Below are 22986 nucleotides of genomic sequence, written 5' to 3'. Positions count from 1 at the left end.
TGGCTACGCCTTGTCTTTGTTTTGGTGACTGCTTCCATGGACTGTAAAAATATCTCTATGGGTTCACTTTAACCCTCCTTGTGCCACTAGGCCTAAGATGTGTTTTTAGATGACATTCTATTGATAGGTCAAGATCTATTGTTAATTCTGCTGATCTACTCCTTTTATGTGGAGAGATAAATTCATTAACATTTAAGGTAATCAATCATAAGAAGGACTCCTATTATGTTGATACTTTTTTATCCTTATAAATTTTTGCCCTACTTTTTGAGAGTTTTATTAGTATTCATGATATGTTTCTTACACTGAGTGTATCTGGTTTATTACTTCTTACTTGTGTACATATTTTAATGAATTCTGTTAGCCCTTATCATAAAAATTCCATTTAAGACTTTATTTTCCTTGATATCCATAATTAGCATATAAGCAAGGAACCTAAATTATTAATAAATTTATATTCTAATATTATTTCTCTCCTTCCTTCCCTACTTTATGATTGCATTACTTTTCATGTTATGTATATGTAAAGATAACTCACTACTTACTTATTGTACTTTTGATATAAACACATTGAACTGACTTGCCCACTAAAAATGCCCTACAATATTGTTGTTAGGTACCATTGAGGTATTCCTCATTTGGCAACTCCAGGTGCAACAGGAGTCCTGGGGGTGTAGGGGTTACATACACTTTGGGCAACGAATTGCAAGGTCAGTTACCCCACAAGCCCTCCTTGGAAGAGAAAGGTGTTTTACTGCTCCTGAAAAGGTTTACAGACTCAGAAACTGTAGGGTCCAATTGTACTCTGGCCCATGAGGTCACTTTGAATCAGTCAATTCGATGGCAGTGCGAAGCACAACAGAACAAGCCCTTTCCTGATCCTACCACCCTCACTATTAATGCTTGGCTGAAGCCTATGCTACAGCTAGCCGAGAGTGGCAGGCCGTCTCCTTGAGAAGCTGCCTACCCAGCCATGACGGTGCCCCCAATAACATGTGCAAGTACATGGAGAAGAGTCCCATCCTCTTCGCTACTAGGGAGTATTCTAACCGGATGTCTTCCAAGACAGGTGTGTTCATGTTTCTGAAAATACATGCTATATTCAACATTTTGGCTAACATCATAATTTAATGCAGAAAATTGTCCTTAAGTATTGTTCAGCTTTCACATACATATAGGGTGATGGGAATTGCCATGGCTTCAGGCAGACACACCTTGATTCTATTTGTGCCTGTACCATTTTGAAGAGGTTTTCCACAACAATTGTTCCCAATGCAGCACATTGTTTGATTTCCTGACTACTGCTGCATGACTATTTGTTGTGGATCTAATTAAAATAGAATCCTTAACAAACAGTATTTTCTCCATGTAACATGGTGTTGCTTATTGGTCCAATTGCCAGGACTTTTTTGTTCTTTAATGGGAGCTGTACTCTATAATGAAGGCCTTATCAGCAAGTCATTCAAATCCTCTTTAATTTCAGAAAGTAAGGTTCTGTCACTTATATATCACAGGTTGTTCATTAGCTTGTCCTGATACAGGAACTATTCTCCAAATATTTGCTCAGAACAAGATTGCATAAATATGATGACAGGACATTAACCTGATGCACACCTTTCTTGATTCAATACTTTGCAGTACTATCCCCTTATTCTCGTCAAATGACTGCCTCGTGTTCTACATACAGGTTCTAAATGAGCACAATTAGGAGTTGTGCAATTTCAATTCTTTGCAGTGTTATCCATAATTTTTTAGGATTCACACAACCAAATCCCTTTGCATAGTTACAGCATACAGTCATAGTAGACATCTTTCTAACATTCTCCACTTCATCCAATGTCTGTCTGACATCAGAAATGACATTCCTTATTTCATGTGCTCTTCTGACTCCAGCTTAAATTACAGGAGTGTTCGGTTAGTAGACAGCTCAAACATTTTAATTACTTTCTTCAAAACTTATTTCCATGTGACATTATTAATATTGTTTAATGATTTCCCTATTCTCAGGGATAACTTTTGTTTGGAATGAACACAGATATAACTCTCTTCCAGTGAATCAGCCAGGTACTGTCTTCGAGATTTTCTGACATAGATGAGTAGGTGCGTTCAATGTCGTACCTCTGTGTTGAAACATCTACTTTGGTATTTGGTCAATTTTGAATCTTGATTTTCACCACTGCCTTAAGTGCTGTGTGGATCAGATGCTATCTCCTAAAATGTTTAATTGTTTACTTATTCTTTTGATGTTTACTCACTCTGTGTGTTCCTTTTACCTTCTTTTAAATTTTTTATTGTAAATTGGGTATCGTTTTACAGAAAGTTTAATCAGTTTTAAACTAAAAAATTCAAACACATTTTGGTGCAACTTACCTGTCGCGATCCTCTCACGAGGGAGGCAGGGCAAGCAAGAATTAAGGACAACTGAGGCAAGTCCTGTTATGTCCACAACCCTCCCTTCTTCTGTTGCTGCCTGTGTTCCGTTCAAATATTTTGTCTGAGGAGGTTTGCAGTTAAAGGAAACAGAGGCAAATATTGTAATGTACTCAGACTTTTATGCTTCTTTTGATATTTTGTTTCAATAAATATTTTGCCAATACAATCCTTTTAGATTCAAATTTCAGCCTTACAGTTTTCAAGCTTGATAAATGCCAAGTGTATGCTTACCATCTGATTTTCTAATTCCTGGTCTTCTCGTATTCCATTACAATATTTTACTTTTTCTTCTGAGATTTATCTTTGAAATCTTCTGTTCAATATTTTCACTTCATCATGTCTTCCATTCATTTGAGCTACTCTACATTTAAGAACATATTTCTGACTCTTTTGACATCTATGCAAACATTTTTTCTTGTCTTCTTAATGATTTTCTGCTTTCTTCAGTTAGGTGTCCTTGATGGCGTCCCACAACTTGTCTGGTGTTGTGTCATTATTGTTAATTGCATGGAATTTTTCTTGAGATAGTCTCCAAATTCAGATGGGATATACTCAAGGTTGTAATTTGGCATTTGTGGACTCATTTTAAAGACTGTAAATATTTGAACTACTTTCAATACAGCATTAAGCTGGATGGAAATTTACAGAGTACTGCTTGACTCCAGCCTTTGCTATCAAAGCTATAAAAATAATTTATTCCCTCTGATCCTGTTGATACTTCTTATAATTGCCATTCTCCACTAAATATTTACTTTCTTTATTTCTTAGCCTGCAATTCTTCCTACTAACAGTTACCAGAATTGCTTTTCATAAAACATAGGAAGGAGCATATAACTTCTGACATCTCAAGGAATAATTACACACTCAAAAGCATTTAAAACATTATAAAATAAAATCTTAGTACCCTGCCAATCTTCACACTCAAGTACATATCCCTCTAGCCAACCTCATCAAAACAACTAGTGACGGATGTGTTCAAGCCACTTGGCTTTCTGTTAGCAGCATTGAGCTTAGCCAGGTGCTAAGCTGGCAGCTAACAACTGCAGTTAAATCTGCATTATGGGCAGAGATCAACCCTGACAACTGTCAGGACTGTTCCAGGAGCCCTCTGCATGAACAGCACAGGGCTGTGCCTAGAGAATGGCCTTCAAGTGAGTAAGAAGCCTGAGGTGAGCCCAAGGTCACACTCCACGATCCATAGTCAGAATGGTGGCCGTACAGAAGGCAAACTCTAAATGTTTAAAGGGAAATGTCTTCAAATCTAGTTTACTAAGTGTAGAGAGGTGATGATGCCTACTGTTCGTTCCTGTGTACACTCTCTACCACATGAAGTCATCATTTGTCGCCATGGTACCTGTCCCTTCCAACTGCCTTTTTGAGCATAGGGTCATAATGAAATTTGTATACTTCTCATTGTGCGGAATTAGTGTTCAAGCATTTGTCCACATGATTAAAGTTTCTTCATTTTTAATGTTTTATAATAATTCTCTTTTAAAAATAGAGCACATGACTGTGTATTATTTTAATTAAAATATTGATCCTTATGAAGTGAAATGCTCACTCCTCACCCCACCCCTGTGTTTAACAGCTCCACGTCCACTTTCTTCTTCTTCCTAACATGAGTGCAGTTTCTACTTAATTTTGAACTCGGGTCTTAAATTCTTAAATAATATTAATAATTTTTCAGTTTTATAGGAACGCATGTGATTTTGTTGTTTGGCCATGTTCCTAGATAGTGAAAGGATTCCAAAGAAACTGAATAAAAATAGATTACAATCCCTACCTTGTGCCTTAAAAATGAAAGAGGGAAAATTTTAGAGTATAGGTTTACTCTTAGGATATTCTAATATAATTTTAATATCCATAGAATGTAGTATAAATAATTTCATTCATTTCCATTGGGATAGTATCTCAAAATTTATATCCTCATGCATTGGTGTGTTGATACTGTGGTTAGGCGCCATTGAGTCAGTTATGAGCCACAGCAGCCTGTGTTCTACACAGTGAAACTCAGCACTGTCTGCACCATCCGATGCCTCAGCTCAGTGTTGCAGCCCCCGGGTCTGTGCGTCTTGTTGAGGGCCTTCCTCTGTTTACTGCCCCTCAATTTTACCAAGCGCAAGATCCTTCTCCGGGGACTGGTCTCTTCTAACTGTATCTGTAGTATGTAAGATGAAGTCTTGCCATCCTTGCCTCTAAGGAGCACTTTGGCCATACTTTTTCCAAGACAGGTCAGTTTGTCCTTTGAGCAGTCCATGATACTTTCAATATTCTTCTCCATCACCACAATTCAAATTCATTGATTCTTTTGCAGTCTTTCTTATTCAATGGCTATCCTTCATTAAATATAAGGCAAAGGAAAAAACAATAGCTTGGGTCAGGAGCACCTTAGTCCTGATGTAATGTCCTTGGTTTTCAAAACTCTAAAGAGGTCTTTCTTATGCAGCAGATTTACCTAATGCAATGCATCTTTTGATCTCTTTATTGCTTCTTCCATGAGTTACAGTTGTGGATATAAGCAAGACAAAATCCTTGACAACCTCGATCTTTTCTCCATTTATCTTAATGCTACATATTGGTTCAGTTGTGAGGATTTTGGTCTTCTTCACATTGAATTGTAATCCACACTGAAGGCTGCAAGCGTTGATCTTCGTCAGCAAGTGCTTCAGTTCCTGCTCGCCTGCAGCAGCAGGGTTGTAACATCTGCCTATCTCAGGTTGTTAATAAGCTTTCCTCCAATCCCAATTCCTCAATAGTCTTCATATAATTCAGCTTCTCTGGTGATTTCCTCAGCGTGCAGATTGAGCAAGCATGGAGAGGGGACACAGCCTGACCCACACCTTTCTTGATTTTAAACCAAGCCATATGCCCTTGTTCTGTTCTCATAACAGTGTCTTGATACATGTACAAGTTCTGAATAAGCACAATAAGGTTTTTAGAATTCCAATTCATCTCAAAGTTATTCATAGTTTATAATGGTCCGCATAGTTGAATGCCTTTGCATAGTCAATGAAACAGAAGTAAACATCTGTCTGATAGTCTCTACTTTGAGTCAAGATCCATCTGACCTTAGCGACGATGACCCTTGTTCTGTGTCCTTTTTCTGAGTCCAGTGTGAACATTAGGCATTACCCTGCCAGTGTCTTGTTGCAATCATTGTTGGATGATATTTAGAAAAATTTTCTTGTGTGTGATAGTAATCATATTGCTCTATAGTTTGAGCATTCTTTTGGGTCACCTTTATTAGGAATAGCTACAAATAAGGATGTCTTCTAGTCAGTTGGCCAAGAAGCTACCTTCCAAATTTACTGGCATAGACAGGTGGCGAAGAATGTGACTCCCTACTTTGGAAAACTGTATGCGTAGTGCATTGATTTGCATAATATAAAATATTATAGCATCAATCTGTCACTGTTAAAACATGCATGTTTCTTCTTATTCCCATGCCACAGTCTATTTTGTGTTTTAAGTGCTGGTAAAATAATTTTAAATTAACACTGTTGAGAACTGGGCAAGACTTGAGCCAATTATGGTATCTTCAAAAGTCTCATAAAAAGACTTGGAAACAAATTGCCATATGAAGATTGTTTTTAGCCATTCCCTAAGAGTCAGAACAGTATGATCAATTTGTACAAGACCAGCTGTCAAAGCCATGTGGAGTTTTATATGCTTCAATCAACAAGAAATTCTCTTTTTAATTTATCTTAGATCTTCAATAATTTTAATTTAATTAAACACTGAATACTGCAAACACTGTCTTTGGACTGCAATGTCACTTTAAGTAAGCCTTATCAACTGTTGTTAAAGCTGAACTTTCATTTAATCCAATAGGATTAACACAACTCTCAAAATCGCTTTTAATTGAACATCTCCCACCCCAAAAATTAATGAAGAAATGTTTTACCTTGATTATCTTATTATTTCTTAATTGTCCATTTACCTGTACAGACTGAGTTTATTTTAGTGAAATGAAAATATGTTCTAAAACCTACTCTTACATCAGCTTTTATTACATTATAGTCTTATCATTTTTCGCCAGTAAAGATGCTTGTTATTTTTGTGAGTGAGTGGAAATTTTGTCTCTTTAAGATTTTAACTTATTTTCCTTAATAGTTTACAGGCTATATAGCATGTAGTAGACATGCATACATGTTTGGCAAATGAATGAAGTAAGATTCCAGATGCAGACAAAAGGAGCCTTATTAAGTAATTAGATATCTTTTTATTGCTTCTCAGTATCTCTATTAGCTTGTAAGTTGTAGTGACATTTTAATAACAGACTAATAACTGTAACACTGAATAGACAGGAAGTCTATATACTAGTTCTTCTCTGTTGCAGCAGCCTTATAAAGGAATGAAGTTGAAGAGAATAAATTGAACACTTATTGGCTCGTTATTGATTGATTTCCCCAGAAAATTGAACTGGTCATAACGCATGCTTAAAAGTAGACTCATATTGTATGTAATGGATACAAAACCTAAGGTTTATAAATTATATTAATTTAACATGAGTGAATGTATGAAAGATCCCTGCACAGAGACACGCTCTCACCAGCATGAAGCCAACAGAAAGTGTCCTACCTCCAGACCAAGTAAAATGAGTGCTCAGGAGGCTGTTTTTCAGAGTGAAGTGCCCTGTGGGCTTTTATCAGCACTACAGAAGCTTTGGCACCTTTGGCCCAGCTGGGAAGTGGCCAACAAAAGTCAAGGTTAGATCGAGGACTGGATACGGAGGGGAGTACATATGTGCATAGCTGACAACTCATTCTGTGGACATAAAAATTTTCCAGCCTGTTAATAAAGCCCAAAAGCCTAAGTGTTGTCTGTAAATTCTGGGTGGCCCTTGCAATGAAATGTTGAACTCGGCAGAGAAATCGAGTCCTGTGGAAGGACCAAGTGGCATCGGACTAGGGTGAAGAAGGTTGGAGAGTGGAGGTCTGTATGACCTCTGCTTTAGAGGAATCTTCTTTGGATAGATGTGAAGTTGGGTTTTCCTACCTTCTGGTGAAGCAAGAAGAGGTCATTTGTTGCATTTCTGCTTTATTTTATCTAGAGTTTATCTAGAGTTGTCCTATTTTATTGCTGAGCTTCTTTTTCAGGAAACATAATAGTTCTTCCTCAGGGACTGAGCTACCTTAATATGTCCAAAGTATGTGACACAATGTCTCATAGTCCCCACTTCTCAGGTTCATTATGGCTATATTTCTTCCAAAACAGTTTTTCTGGTTGTATATGGTATATTCATTAGTCTTTGCCAAAGCGCTTTCAAAGGTTTCAAGATTTTTCTCAGTCTTCCTTATTAATTGTTGAACTTTCTCAGGCATATGACCAACACCCCCCAACAACAACAACCACACACACACAAAAAACACTTCAACCCCATCAAATCGATTCCTTGGCATAGGGAACCTACAGGGCAGCGTAAAACTGTCCCTGTGAATTTCTGAGCTGGTACCTCTTTATGGGAGTAGAAGGTCCCATCTTTCTCCTGTAGAATCCCTGACGATTTCAACCTAGTAACCTTAAGGCTAACCACCCAGTGCATAACCAACCACTCTGCATCAGAAGTTCTTCAGGCACGTGAGGCACGGGAAAATTGCATGGCTTGAGGAAGGTGCACCTTAGTTCTCAAAATGGTATCTTCACCTTTTAACAATTTAAAGAAGTCTTTGGCATAAGAATTTCCCATGTCAGTATGTAATGTATTTTCTTGTCCTCCACTTCCATGGGTATAGATTGTGGATCCACATAGAATAAAATCCTTGAATACATCAATATTTTCTCCACTTATCATAATGTTACTGATTGGTCCAATTGTGAGGGGATTTTTGTTTTGTTTTCTTTATGTTAAAGAGTAGTCCATATTGAAGACAATATTATTTGATCTTCCTTAGTCAATGCTTCAAGGCCTTTCCATTTTCAATAAACAAGACTATGCCATATTGCAGGCTGTTAAATCCTGACATTTTTAAATGCCTCAACTCCTAATGTTGTATTCTTATACATATATATGTATGTATGTATGTGTTATGTATTTAGTAGCTTTCCCCCAATACGTTTATGTATGTGTGTGTGTGTGTGTGTGTATAGTCATCTTAGATTGTCTTCTCAGCAGAGAGATTAAATATCATAGTATACAACCCAAATGCACACCTTGCCTTATTTTAATCCATGCAAGCTGTCCTGGTTCTGCTCAGGCAACTGACTTTTGTTCTATGTACTAGTTGCCTGTGAGCACTATCACATGGTCTAGAATTACTATCCATTGAGTGCCTTACATAGTCAGTAGCACACAGGTGAACATCTTTAGAGTATTCGCTGCGTTTAGTGAAGAACCAACTGACGTCAGGCTGCACGGACATCCTTTATTCCACATTCTCTTCTGAATCTCAGCTGAATCTCTAGTAGGTCCCAATCAATGTATTGTTATAACCACTTGAAATCATATTCATCAAACATTTGCTGGGACGGGCTATAAATTGTAGTGTTCGATACTTCATGAATTCTGTTTTAAGTCTTCATCCGGCTATACTGGGGGAAGGACAATCTAACCTCACATTGCTCATGGAAGATTCCTATTAAGTAGATATCAGACATGCCTCCCAACTCCAACCTTCTTTACCCTGTTCGATAGCAGGCACCCCTCCCATGACACTTTAGTTTTCTGTTGTGTTTGATAATCCACTGGAGTGGTCACAAGAGCTAACACATGGTACTCACAATTTTGAATTTTATTAGGGAAGCTAAAGAATTAGAAGTCAGGCTCAGAAATGCTAACAATACTATTTGTTTTTTAATTCACAGCCCTTTTGTATTCTCAGCTGTGCTCACAGGCACATCTCTCTCTAGTCTCTGATTTCAGCCATGCAGCCTCGTGGGCTCTGCCTTGCTTATGTGAGCATTTCCAAGCTTATGCTGTTGGTATTGGTAAATGCCCCAACTGCACCCCACTTTGTAAGCCAGCTTCCTGCCTGAAATCATTCAGCTTCAACCTCTGAGATATGGTCTTCCTGTTGTGCCCCTGTCACCACACCCACTTCACGCAGGGTCTCGGGGCACAGATGCTTAGTTCCTGCTTCTGCCATGGCTCACTTTACATTAAGCTAAATGTCAGTGCCACCCAGTCACCTTAGTAATGTCCTCTACACTGTATGTGTACAGTCCTTCTTAGTTATTTGATGGAGTTTCCATATAAAAGTTCTATATAAAAGATCCATTCCCAACAAGTCAACTGTGTCACCCCTTTCTTCCGAAAATTCATAGAGTATGTCTCCTCTGGTTGGCTGGCTAGGCAGGTGATTTCCACATTGCTTGGCACAGATGAGTAGAAGTTTCCAAGGTTGCATTCATTTGTAGATAAAATTTTGGAGCCATTTTTTCTGTCTATTCTCTGAGTACAACTTGGACTTCATCCTTCATTACCATTTGTTCTTGATCATATGGTTCTTTGTAAAATGGTTGAACATTGACTAATTGCTTTGGCATAGTAACTTTGCACATATTAATCAGGTTGTTGGAGACAAATAAGAACTATATTAAAATAATGTTTTAATATAACCATGCAAATATCCTTCAACATGTTAATCCTTCCAAATAAAATAACATGCATTTTCATATTAAAATTTGGTTGAATCTCCAGAGAAAGAACAAATAAAGAGAAAATGAGTGACTCTTTCAGGTTCATTATAAAACACTAAACAATTTTCTCCTTAAAACTATGGTTATTTTTTGTCCCTTTTATTAAGAGGTGGAATATTTCAGTTTTTGAAAGAGTGAATAAATTTCATTTGGCTTCCATAACCCAAAATAGTGGGGGAAACAAACTGATGATGTTGATATGTAGGTTAAACTCCTTGGCATAATAAGACCACTAGAAACTTAATAATTTAATATGAATGTTTCTAATTTTAAAAGGACAATCTACATATAGAGAAAATGATTTAATGAATTTAGTCAATTGTATTAAGAGCCAAAGCATAAATAATTTTAATAATCTCTTTGAATTTATTGTAACAAAATGTGACCTATATTAAATGCAGCCAAGCTTCATTCCTTTGCCTGGATGATATTGTATAAATAGAACTGTCACTAGTAGTGTATCACTTTCTCTAAGGGCACTAACACTCCGCAAGTCTAGATTCTGTTATCCTTTAAAAATTATTAGCAAAAGCTAGCAATTCCATAGGTTTCTGTCCTTTATCAGTAGGTTTCCCTACTATGTATTGTTGTTAGAGGCCTTGGAGCCCATTCGGACTAACAGTGAACTGACACATTATATGAAACACAGAACAAAGCACTCCCCAGTCCCACACTATCTCCACAACTCTTGGTGCAGCCACTCTGTCAGTCCATCTCAGTGAGGATCTTCCTCTTTTTCACAAGCTACTTTAGGAAGCATGGTGGCCCAGTCATTGAGCTTGGACATGGCACAAATGAAAGTATAATAACCAAGACTTGTAACATAATTAAGTTAATATATCGAATAAAAACAAACTTTTACTCTAAGCAAAAAGTTGGAATTAATTTCTTGTCTCCATAGGTATCAACTTTCCATCAGTTTAAATATAAATGATTATTTAATAATATTCATGCATATTATTGAATATGTTTTTACACTTCTTTTTCAGATTCTAGAAAGTAGCAGAAATCATGAGCAAGAACACGAATATGAAGAGAATGCATGTTCTCCTAGTAAGTTTTCTTTTATAAAAACATAACTGGAAAAGTCAGCTCAAAGGATATGTGGACAGATATCTAATTATCCAAATAAGTTATAATATGGTATTACCTTAAGTTTCTAATTCAAAATTTTTCAATAGTTTTATAAGAATATAATTCACATGCTATACAAGTCACTAGTTTAATCACACCAGGAAGAGTTGTACAATCATCACAAAAGTTTTAGAACATTTTCTTCATTGTTATAATCATCATTATTAGCTCTACATTTCTCCCCAACCTCCCCTGCCATACCTTCACGGAATCACTAATCCAGTTACTGTCTCTATACATTTCTCTATCCTGTATTTAATATGCAGAAAAATATTAAAAACAAACCAAAAGAAATAGAATAACAAAATAAATCAGGTAAAAGCCTCAATCAAAAAGAAAGCAGAAAATATTAGAAACTAACACAGATGTAAATGAGTCATAAGAGAGATATCAAGTGATAGGGTGCTACAATGTCATCTAACTGCCTGTGCAACGACCTCCTTGCCAATGCTTGCTGCGCCATACGAGGCTGCTCACATCCTGCTCTGTGGTCGGAGGGGACTCACGACAGGCTTAATCTACATGGATTTTCCCTTTACTTTTTTTTAACTAAAACAACTTCAAAATGAGTCAAAAGGGGAGTAGAAGGATAAAATATTGCATTTTTTGTCTTCCTCTTTGTTTTTGAGGAGGGTTTCTAGCAGCAGTTCTCAACCTGTGGGTCGCGACCCCTAGGGCCAAACGACCCTTTCACAGGGGTGGCCTGATTCATAACAGTAGCAAAATTAAAGTTATGAAGTAGCAGCACAAATAATTTTATGGTTGACAGTCACCACAACATGAGGACCTGTAATCAAGGGTCATGACATCAGGAAGGTTCACTGGTTTATAATACAGCACCACAGAAAATGTCACTTCATCTTACATCTTTGCATATGTAGCTTTAAAAATGTTTTTAAGTATCAACAAAACTATTACACTTACCAATAAATTATTAAACTCTATTACCAATTCTATGAAATTCAGTACACATTCATATTTTTCATTTCCCTCAAATCGGTTATCTTATGGTTAGTTTCTGCAAGTCAGGATCCAAACAAGGTCCACAGCCTTTCATTTTAATTTCCCATCTCTCTTAACCTACAATAGTCCACACTCTCTTGTGTTTTCTCCCCATAAATTAACCTGTTGAAGAAGCCAGGTCCGTTGTCCCTGATGATAGATGCCATCAAGTCCATTCCAACCACAGAAGGAAACACTATCAGTTCTGCACTGTCCTCACACGTGTCATGTTTGGAGATTAACTAACTACATGTACCATAATTGATTTCACATGCTCGTTTTCTGAGAAAAAGACTATTCACCTCTCTTATCTATCATCAGAAGGGATTCGTCAGACATTTAATCCATGTGTGCATCCTGCACATGGGTTTAGGCTTCCACTGTCATCCAGAGCCTCCTGTAACCAGGTGGTCACAATTTAAGCTCTTCTACCGTTCCCTCTTTTAGATTTGGATTACGTATATTATTTACAATCCATAAATCACACAGGCTGCTGTGCTTCTTCTACGTGGACTTAATTGATGCTCTACTTAGAGATCTGCATGTTTGAAAACAGACCTTTAAGACTTCAGATGATATTCTTTATGATAATCAAGCACCGTCTACTTTCTTCCCCACACTTTACTAGAGCACCCATCTCTTCAATGATCTCTTCATGAGGGCACGTATCAAAAGAGGGCCAAGTCATAAGAACTCATTGTTCTTAAATTGGGGATAGAATTAAGTGTAAGCCCAAGATCCATTCCTTCATGTATGGTTTATATATGTCCCTGGTTCACCTTAAAGATATCATTGTCATTTTATGGTAGAGAGAAATATCAATCATTGACCTTTGGGATCATTTACACTCCCAAGTTTACTAACCAAACTAACAACATTTTTTCCTGTCCAAGGAGAATACATTAGTCACACTCATGCAAATATTTTGACTGATTTTCAGTTTTATGTTTAAAAGAAAGTCATATTCTTTTCAAGCCTTAGTTTCTGAGCTACAAAATGCGATTTGGATGCTAAGGACCACATTGTCTCCAAAAGTGAAGGAAACTATTGCCCATGAATCAATTTTGGCTGATGCAGATGACATAGGATAGAGTGTAATTACCCCATAAGATAGCTAAGGATGAAAATATTTAAGGGACCACACTGCCAAACCATTCTCCTGCAGAGCAGGCTGGTGGGTTCAAAATACTGAGAAGTAGAGCAACAGAGTGCTTGACCACTGCAGTATCATGGCTCCTTCATTGACTCCAAAAAGTCTTAAGTCTATATTCTACCTTTTAATCTGAACTGAAGGTAATCATGAAATAACTCGGCTACAGAAATTGACAGAACATCGATTGAAATATTGAAATGCTGATGCGCCTATGGAAGCCCTCACTGGTTTATGACAAGAAATTTGGAAGACAGTTACTCAACTACACAATTAGAGGAGATTTATATTTGTATCCTTCCCAAAGAAAGCTGAATAAACAGAAAGCAGAAATTAGCAAACAATATCATTAATATCATACACAAGTAAAATTTTGCTGAAGATACTACAACAACTATTACAGCAGTACATTGATAGGAAGCTGCCAAAAATTCAAGCTTGATTCGGGAGAGGGCCTGGAATGAGAGCTCTTATTGCTGACATCAGATGTATCTTGTCTGAAGTAAGAGGATCCCAACGAATTGTTTACTTTTATCTTATTTTGACTATATAAAGGCATTTGATGATGTGACTCATAACAAGCTGTGGGTAACACCAAGAGACAAGGAACTCTTGAATATTTTATTGTGTTCATGTGGAAACAGCACATGGATCAAGATGTAGTCTTTAGAACAGAACGAGGGCATTGCGAGCGCTCTGAAATCAAGAAAGGTCCACAGCCAGGTTGTAGCCTTTCAGCAGACTTATTCAATCTGCATAGTGAGCAAACACTCTGAAGTTCTGGACTTTACGGAGAAGAATGTGGTTTTAGGATTGGAGGAAGACTTATTAAAAACCTGTGCTATGCAGATTACACAATTCTGCTTGCTGAAAACTATGAAGACTCGAATCACTTACTGATGATGATCAAGGACTACAATAGAAAACAATAATCATAGCACTAGGAACAATAGGTAGCTTTATGATAAATGAAGAGAAGGATGAAGTCAGAGATTGCATCTTGTTTGAGTCCACTATCAATATTCATGGAAGCAGCAGTCAAGAGGCTAAATGGCACATTGGAATGGGTAAGTCGGCTGAACAAGACTCTTTAAAGTGTTGGAGAGCCCGAGCCCTCACTTTGGGGCCTGCAGTATTCCTGATCCAAGTCATTGTATTATCAATCAGCTCATATGCCTGTGAAAATTGAACCTTAAATAAAGAAGATGGAAGAAGAATCAATACACCAAAATTATAGTACTGGCAAAGAATACTGCAAGTACAATGAAGTGTCAAAGGAGCACACAATCTACCTTGGAAGAACTTCAAACTGAATGCTCCGTAAAGGTGAGGATGGGGAGGCTTTGTCTCCTTACGTTGGACATGTTACCAGGAGACACCTATTTCTGGAAAAAGACATCATTCTCGGTAAAGGCGAAAGACAGTGACAAAGAGCAAGATCCTTCATGAGATGGATTGATGCCATGGCTGCAACAAGTGGTTGTACGTCTGAGGGCACCTAATAAGAACAATGCACGGTCTGGCAACTCATTCAGAATGTTCTTCCACTGTTTATGAATTCTATTTATTAAGCCAAGTTCAATGATACACAATTGTTTACTCACTCCACATTTTTACTAGTTGGTCATATAGGCATGTCACAAGCACCAGTTCCTAAGTCAAAAACCCTACTCTAGGCGGGTTCCCAAACCCGCTCCACCAGCTGAAATTCCTTCTCAGGAAGTGAAAATTCCTTTTTCCCTTTGTTCAGTCCAAAAACCCGTGTCTTGTTGCTTTTTCTCACCTACTATATGCAATCAGTTGACTATTGATAGAATAATCAGTATCCATCCATTTCTCATCCCTGTGTTACTTACCCCGGTCCAGGCAGTTAGCACCTGCTCCTTGCATCACTGCGCTAGCACACTCATTCCAACTTGTTGCTCCTTGACAGTGAAAACAGACAATTGTGATGGTCACATCTGGGGCTTAAAGGGAAGTTGCTGAAGTAAGATACTCAGACCAAAATTACTGTGAAATGTAATGAAATGCACAGGGCAGACCTCCAACCCCAACAAAGAATTCGCCGGTTTAAAATGGTAGCAGTACTGCTGTGAAAAAGAAATAATGATAGCAAAAACACACTTGAAACAGCAGCTTCCACACTTGTCACTTTTCATACTGTATGCTTCACCAAACAACTAAAATAATATATCACTCTTCTGCTCCCATACCTTCTCAGCATAAACCAAACATACAATAACAAAATTGAACCCACTACCAACAGTATGTTCTGATGTAGGATGACCTGTAAATGGCTTTTTGAACTATAAATCGGGACAGGAGCACATAGCTGCATCTTCTCCCCAGGAGTGGCTGGGAGTCTCGAATTCCGGACCGGTGCTTATCAGCCAGATGCTGCTCATCACGCTCAGTAAAAGACAAGATTTTCAGCAGCCATGGGCCAAAGATAATCTCTGTGTTCCCATCTCTCTTGTTTGGTCATGGTCACAGTAGGCTTCTTATGTTTTCTGCTACCTCTGCACACTCATCCTCCGTGTACCTGACGGCATTGCTTTGCCCTCATTACTCACGATTTGCCTATTCTCCTCCTCCTTATGACACTGCGCACCATCTAGAATATATGTACTTGATCACTGATGTCTTACCAGTACAGTCCTCCTAATGTATGGGATGAAAAGGATCAGGATGGATTTTGTTTTGTACTTTATCCATATGTCCACTGCATTTAACAGCACATAGTAGATGTCCAACTAAATATTATTGACCACACATTTTTCAAACATTAGCTGAGCTGCAAACTAAAGAGAGGGCATATATAAATGCAATATTTTTTAATATACCTTCTATTTTGGAAAAAAATACCAAACTCAAACATGATTAGAGAACGCCTCCCCTCCAATGTGAGATTGTTAATGAAATAATACCCATGTTTTCAGGTTCTATATAATATATTTATCATTTGAAACTACAACCAAAGTGAGTTGAATGGCACCATTGATGATAACTACATTGTCCTTGTGACATTTACTCAGCAGAAGAACAGTCAAATAATAATAAGTGAGCATTATTTCAGTTCCCTGTTCAGACAAGCTCCTATCGACAAACCTTTCAGGACCAGAGACTCCCGTATATGAAGCCTCATGCGATTGCAATGATGGAAATGATGCAAATCATCTTCAGACTCGTTCGTGGGAGAGAAGCGTGAAGGCACAGGACACGCTAAGTGAGCAGATTCGATTGGTCTCACAGTTACTAAGCAACTTGCTGAAATTCACGGACCCACTAAATTAAGCTCGGCCACGGGCTGGATTCCTAGTTTTGTCATCCTTGACAAACACCATGGAGACTTGCTTGCTTGCTCAGTACTGAGAAATGCCGACCTCTATAAAGAGGAGAGTGGCCACAAATCATTTTCTATAACGTCAGTGTGATTGTAAGCCAGTGTTTGGTTTGCCCGGACAGAAACAGTGAAGTTCATTTCCTCCCATGAGTCACCCACCCCCATCACTACTCAATTCACACAACTAAGGACTACTCTATTTCAGGCTCCTTGCTTTGTGTTAGGGTTAGAAAGGCAGATAAAATAGCTGTGCAATCATTAATAGAAAGAACTAAAGCCTGACTGTTCATCAAAAGAATCTTTGTATCCAGCCCTAGTATTGGAAACTGCCTTGTTCTTCTCTTGAATATGAAAGAATTTTTTTGTCTTTTATTTATTTTTTTAAACATGCTATTAGGGACTCATACAACTGTTATCACAATCCATACATACATCAATTGTATAAAGCCCATCGGTACATTCTTTGCCCTAATCATTGTCAAAGCATTTGCTCTCCATTTTTTTTTTTTGTTTTTTTAAAGGAAAGAAAAATCTATGTAGAAATATTGGGTACCAACATGAACATAGATTTCCCACATGGCGTTTCTCAAAAATATCTGCAATTTTTCTTTTCACTTTAAAAGCTAAGTTCTGTTCTCTGAATTCTGCTATTTGACCTATTGAGCTAGAGCTAAGCGTAGTTCTTCTGTTTAAGTTCCCTGTTTCTCCGCTGTAGCAGCGATGGCAATTTACAATCCCTCTGGTGCAATGCCTCCAAAATCTTTTGAATTTTTAAATTTTAGAGTTTATTTTACTTTAAAATATTAATCAAAGGGGTTTATTAAGATTCAAGTTTTTTAGAATTTCAGTATTTTTTTCTTTTCTTTCTGAAAGACTAACCAGCATGTACAGTGTACTGTATTAAACAAAGGAGGAATCACCGTTTTAGATTAGGTACAGGGAATGTAACTGGTTTATTTGGTAAAATTTCCTGATAGAATCCATTGGTAGCTGAGAAAACTGAACTTTGTTAAGTTATCCATTAGTAATTATTTGGGTAGCTTCACCATTAAAATGTAGCATTTTTTATAAAAAGCATTTTGACAAAATTAAAATAGTGTCTGTTGATAAATACATATTGAAATCATAACTAAAAAAGATGAACTTTTATTGCATTACTTGTATGCAAGTCAAGGGAATTTTTGTGTGTTTCCTTATCTTTACCTTTTCTGTTATTTAGTTTTTGCCTATTTTATGAGATCAGTTCTTCTGTATTCTAATAAAAATATAATAATCCTGTCAAACATATGAATCTGCTTAACACTAATTCCAGGGGCTCAGAATGTTGTTATATCCATGAGTGTATCATGTTCTGAGATGGCAAGATACAATGGCAGCTTTGACTGTTCATTTGGTAAATATTTTAAACACCCAGAAAGGAGTGTTCACCAAAGCTAAGCATTTGACAGCTTTCCACTATATCAGTTCATAAAAGTTTTATTAGCAGTATTACTACTTCTGTGTGAAATTACAAAATGTGAAATGCCTCCAGATGGTGTGTTCAAAGCAAAGAATAAAATCTTTATCATAAACAGCTACACAGAATGCAGTATTTCATCATGAACGCTGGCAGACATGCAAGTTGGATATCAAAAGAGCTGAGGCAGTTAAAGCAACAGAGGAAGAAACTGGGAATGACTCGGACAAGGAAGATGAGCAGAGCCCAAGCGAGGCTGGCAGTGAGGGTTCTGAGAACCAGTACGAGGACTTGTATGTGTTCGTGCCTGGAGATGAATCGGAACAAAACTCACAGGAGCCGCTTCTACGCAACAGACCACCTCTTCCTCCACCACGACCTGTAGCTACTGCCCCCCAACTGGACATACCTCAACTGCCATTCCCAGGTAAGCTGGAGATACAAAATAAAAACGCTAGGGGCTCTGCTTCCAAAGACAGTAGTGGGAGGATATATCTCCTGTTCATGAGCAAATCGTTGTTGCTGTTAACTGCAATAGCCAGCCTTTGACTTATGATCTCATGCACAACTGAAGAAGGGAATAAGCCAAATCATTTTTTAAAACCACACCCAGTCCTGGTCCATCCTCATGACAGGTTGAAGAGCCAACGATTGTCATGCAGAGGGTGTGCTTTAGCTGATTGTCAGCGGTAGAGTACCCAGCCATGGCCATGCTCCCTAGGCCATAGTTGTCTAGAATTTGAAGCTGTTTCTTACAATAATGGCAACACACTCCACGCTGCGCTAACAAATAAGTGGTGGTTGCACAGGAGGTGCAGATCTGGGAAGAAAATTCTACCCGGCAACTGCCACTGTGGCCTCTTTGGTAGATAGGGCTAAGAAACGAATCAACAAGTGCCTGGCCCTGTATTTTAAAAATCTTATTCTAAACCTTAAGTAAAGAGATAAAACCTGAAAGCAATCTAGCTCTTCACATAGAATAGACATAAGGCATTTAAATAATACAGTTAGTCTTTTGGCCAAAGCCAAAGAGAAAGACTAATGTTTTACAGATGATTTGAAAATGACTTTGACTGCTTTTCAGCGGTATCTATTGGGGATTCAGTGATAGAGTGTTAATCACACATCGCATGTGTAACTGTGCCTTTAAATCAAAGTCTAAGAACATTCTCTTACCGCTAAAGTGGAAGACCAGTTGACGTGGCTGTGATCACGTTCGTTGCAGAAAACTTGTAGGCCGTTGTTCGTTTCCATAGAGAAGCTTCCACTCCATGGTGAACCTGTTATGCACAAAAGAATTACTGCATCGGAGTTTCAAGACTGTGACCTTTCAAAGTCGATCAGGCATGATTCCCAGACACCTGTGTGTGAATTCGAAACACCAACCCTCCCTTTGATCGACCACCACCAGGGACTCCTGAAGGAGGACAATTGGAAGAACGTTTCCCTAGGGAGCAGGAAGAGGAGCCCGCACTGGGCTTATCTAATTGGTGTGCTCCTCAACCTGAGAAATTGTAGCCCCAGGATCACACTAGACTTCTTAATGAACCCAATGCCATCAAGTCGCTTGTGACCCGCAGCCCACACTGGGCAGATCAGAACTGTTCCACTGGGGTTCCAAAGCTGCAAATAGGGGAGCAGACTGCCTCCATTTCTCCAGAGGAGAAAGGGGGAGGGGTGTCAGACAGTCTGATGATTCATCTATTGGGCCACTGGCGATTCTCTAGTGTGACTAATTATTCCCATTTTATTTTATATTTACTTCCCAAATTCAAATGTGTTCTTATAAAAAATTTATTAAGAAGAATTTTTAATACCCATTACAAAACTGTAGTTGTTCCCATACCTCGCTTGTTGGATCCTGTGAGCCTGCGGAGAAAGCACATAAACCCAGTTTCAGAGAGTGAAATCTGAATGCATGACACTTCATACCTGTGTCCTTGAATGTTTCATCTCCATAAAAGCTTAAGCGTATCAGCACAAACCTTAATTAAGGCTTGATACTATATCTTAATTAAGGTTTTCCAGTATATTTAGAAAGTATTGCTTAATAGAAAGTATCAAATACCTAATGAACACTACTGTGATTCATTTACTCCGTCAATAAATTTCAGGTGATTACCTACTATGTGCAATGTTCTTTTAGAGTCTGGGATATATCAGTTATATAGGAAGATTATTACTTGGGGGAAAGCATGGGTGGGTAGTAAATGCAAAACAAATGCTAGCAGATATTTCTAATTTTTATGGATGTCAACAATTTTATATAGTAATTGACATCAGTTATTAAGAAGACACAGCTGTCATGTGGCAGTTACTTCTCTTAAAGGAAATAATATTAAACTATAAGGTTCTTAAAGTAAAATTTTATACATGTTACCTTTGCTGTTAGGTCTATAACTACCACTTTACAAACACTGTTCACCAGATATCTAAGTCTGGAAGCATACTGTTGGCTAATGTGCCCCCTGGAAAGTACCAAATCTGAAGGGCAAAACTAAATACAAACTCAGCCCTTAACTTAAAACCCATTACTCTCTCTCTCTAGTGTGCATGCAGTACCAATGCCTTTACCTTTTTCCAGAGAGCTGACATTGGCCATAAAGGAATAACGCAATGTCCTGCTGTCGTTTCCTTAAAAGGAGCCCTGGCGACACACTGGGTTGCTAATCCCAAGGTTGGACAGTTCCCGCCAACAGTTACTCAAACAAACTCACTAACTGCCCCTGAGTCCATCCTGACTCACAGCTGCCAGGGCGTGGGTTTCTCAGACTACCAACCATCCAGATTGCAGCCCAACACATAACCACTACACTACCAGGGCACCAGCAGCTGCTAGAAGAGATGAAGATGAGGCTATGTGCTCCCATCTAGATTTCGAGCTTCAGAAGTTATGTTTAGGATCACTATGAGTTGAAATCAACTTTATGGCGTTGGGTTTTATTTTTATCTGAAGTTTGTTGTTTTTGTTGTTGTTAAGACATTTAAAAGGCTATACCGTCTATTTCTTTATTTTAACCAGTGAATATGTCTGGGTTGTTGACGTTTAGGTGATACCTTCAGGAATTGTCTTTAAGGTAATAGCTTTTTTAGTAAGAAAAGAAGCTGCCATATTCATGGTCTAAACATCAAAAAAGTCCCGACAATGTTTATATGGACAAGTTTCTTAGGGAAAATAATAGTATATAGCACTGTAGAGCATTTTCAATTTGTGAATGACACAGGGAGCCCCTTTATTTTCACAACCACTCTATAAGGCCGGTATCACTCTTGGCTGGTAACAGAAAGACTGGAGTTCCAGTCTACTCAACGTACCTCAGAACAAAAATCTGATGATCTACTCCATCCCCACCCCACCCCACCCCAAAAAAACACATCATTAAATGTCCTATGGAACACAGTTGTTTCTGACACACTCCATGAGCCACCATGGGCAGGAGTCAACTCAACTGCAACTGGTTCTTGTGGGGTTTTTTATAGATGGCATTCATGTGGTCTTGACTCAGACCCCAGACTATGGAATTTATCATTTTAATGTGTCAAATGCTCATTTACATGAATGAGTCTCTGGACTTTAAAGGTTCTTGTCTCTAGAATACACTGCCACACCAGTTACTTCAGAAACTGAAATTATAGTCATTTTCATCTTGATTGATTAATGTACGATGTAAACTGAAAAAGCTCAAGTCCTGCTCTGAATGAGAAGTATAATGTGATGCACTAGAAAGTAAAGCACCATGTATCATCTGAGGACAACTCCAGCTTAAGGACACGCTGGGAAAGGTGGCAGGAAGGGAAACATGGGAAGGTCACAGCTCAGGAAATCTGTGCACAGCAGCAGAGCCGAGACACATTCCGCTAACGCCGAAGCACTGTGCGAGTGTCCCGCACATGTAATCTGGGTCCCCTGTGCTGCTCTCCAAGAAACAAGTCATGAAGTCAAAATCTCAAAGTCATGTTATTCAGAGGAAAAACGCAAGTCAAGGTGATATTAAAGTTAGTGCTAGGCACACAGGCAGTGCATCTTCTTAGATTAAAATAACTGGAACAATTAGGCCTAATTGCCTGTTGGGGAATTATCCTAATATTCTGCTTATAAATCTAACTAAAACTATTGTTTAATCTTCTCCTAATATCCTCTTATCTTGCGCTACATCTTGGTTTTCTTCTTAACATGCGTATTTTCCACCAAAATATCCTTAAGTTTTAATTTTTCAGTCCCTCCTTTACCAACAAAGAGAGAAGATTTTTGTTTTCTCTGAGCTACCAAACACGAATCTCTCAGAACCATTGAAAAGTACTGCTTTGGTAGCCAATGGCTAAATCCTTTCCATTTAATTATTTTCATTGACACCTTAAACAAAACACTTATCAAAGGAGTAAGTGGGCGGGGGGGAAGAACTTCAGTGGTGTGATAGAGAAACAACAAAATTCTCAATTTCTTAATCAACCAAGTATATTCTGAAATATTTGTCTTCTAAATAATTGCCACTGAGATATTTTACTTATTTAGTCTCAAAATGTATACAAATTTAAATGAATAGGAAAATCATCAAAGACTACGAAAGCAGTCATTTGATTTTTTATTTGATTTCATCCCCAAGCCATTGATTATTTACATTATATTGGATGTCAAGAAATTTCCAGAGTTACTTTCAGTATCCTTCCATTAAAAACCAAGCTCATGCTGTAAAAAATTCAAGAGCTGCCCCTTTGAACACTGGTTTTCCTCGGCAGAACGAGAATGACTGCTCAGAGAACTATTGGAGCCTCTGGTTCCAGAGACGCTGCGCTGCAGCCAACATCCCTGTGCCATCTCAAATGACTTCA

General features: G+C 38.1%; 1 protein-coding gene across 1 annotated transcript in view; it reads left to right on the top strand.

Moving 5' to 3' along the window:
• Nucleotides 1-22986, top strand: part of BANK1 (B cell scaffold protein with ankyrin repeats 1) — a 345748-nt gene that overhangs the window by 250977 nt on the left and 71785 nt on the right. Inside the window, exons 7-8 of the mRNA XM_075543540.1 lie at nucleotides 11061-11124; nucleotides 18275-18583. Coding sequence (XP_075399655.1) covers nucleotides 11061-11124; nucleotides 18275-18583 — 373 coding nt within the window. The remainder of the gene's footprint in view (nucleotides 1-11060; nucleotides 11125-18274; nucleotides 18584-22986) is intronic.

The sequence above is a fragment of the Tenrec ecaudatus genome, chromosome 3, assembly GCF_050624435.1.
Source record: "Tenrec ecaudatus isolate mTenEca1 chromosome 3, mTenEca1.hap1, whole genome shotgun sequence".
NCBI classification, from domain to species: domain Eukaryota; kingdom Metazoa; phylum Chordata; class Mammalia; order Afrosoricida; family Tenrecidae; genus Tenrec; species Tenrec ecaudatus.
The sequence above is the reverse complement of the archived record's forward strand: the minus strand, read 5'-3'. Positions and strand labels throughout refer to the sequence as shown.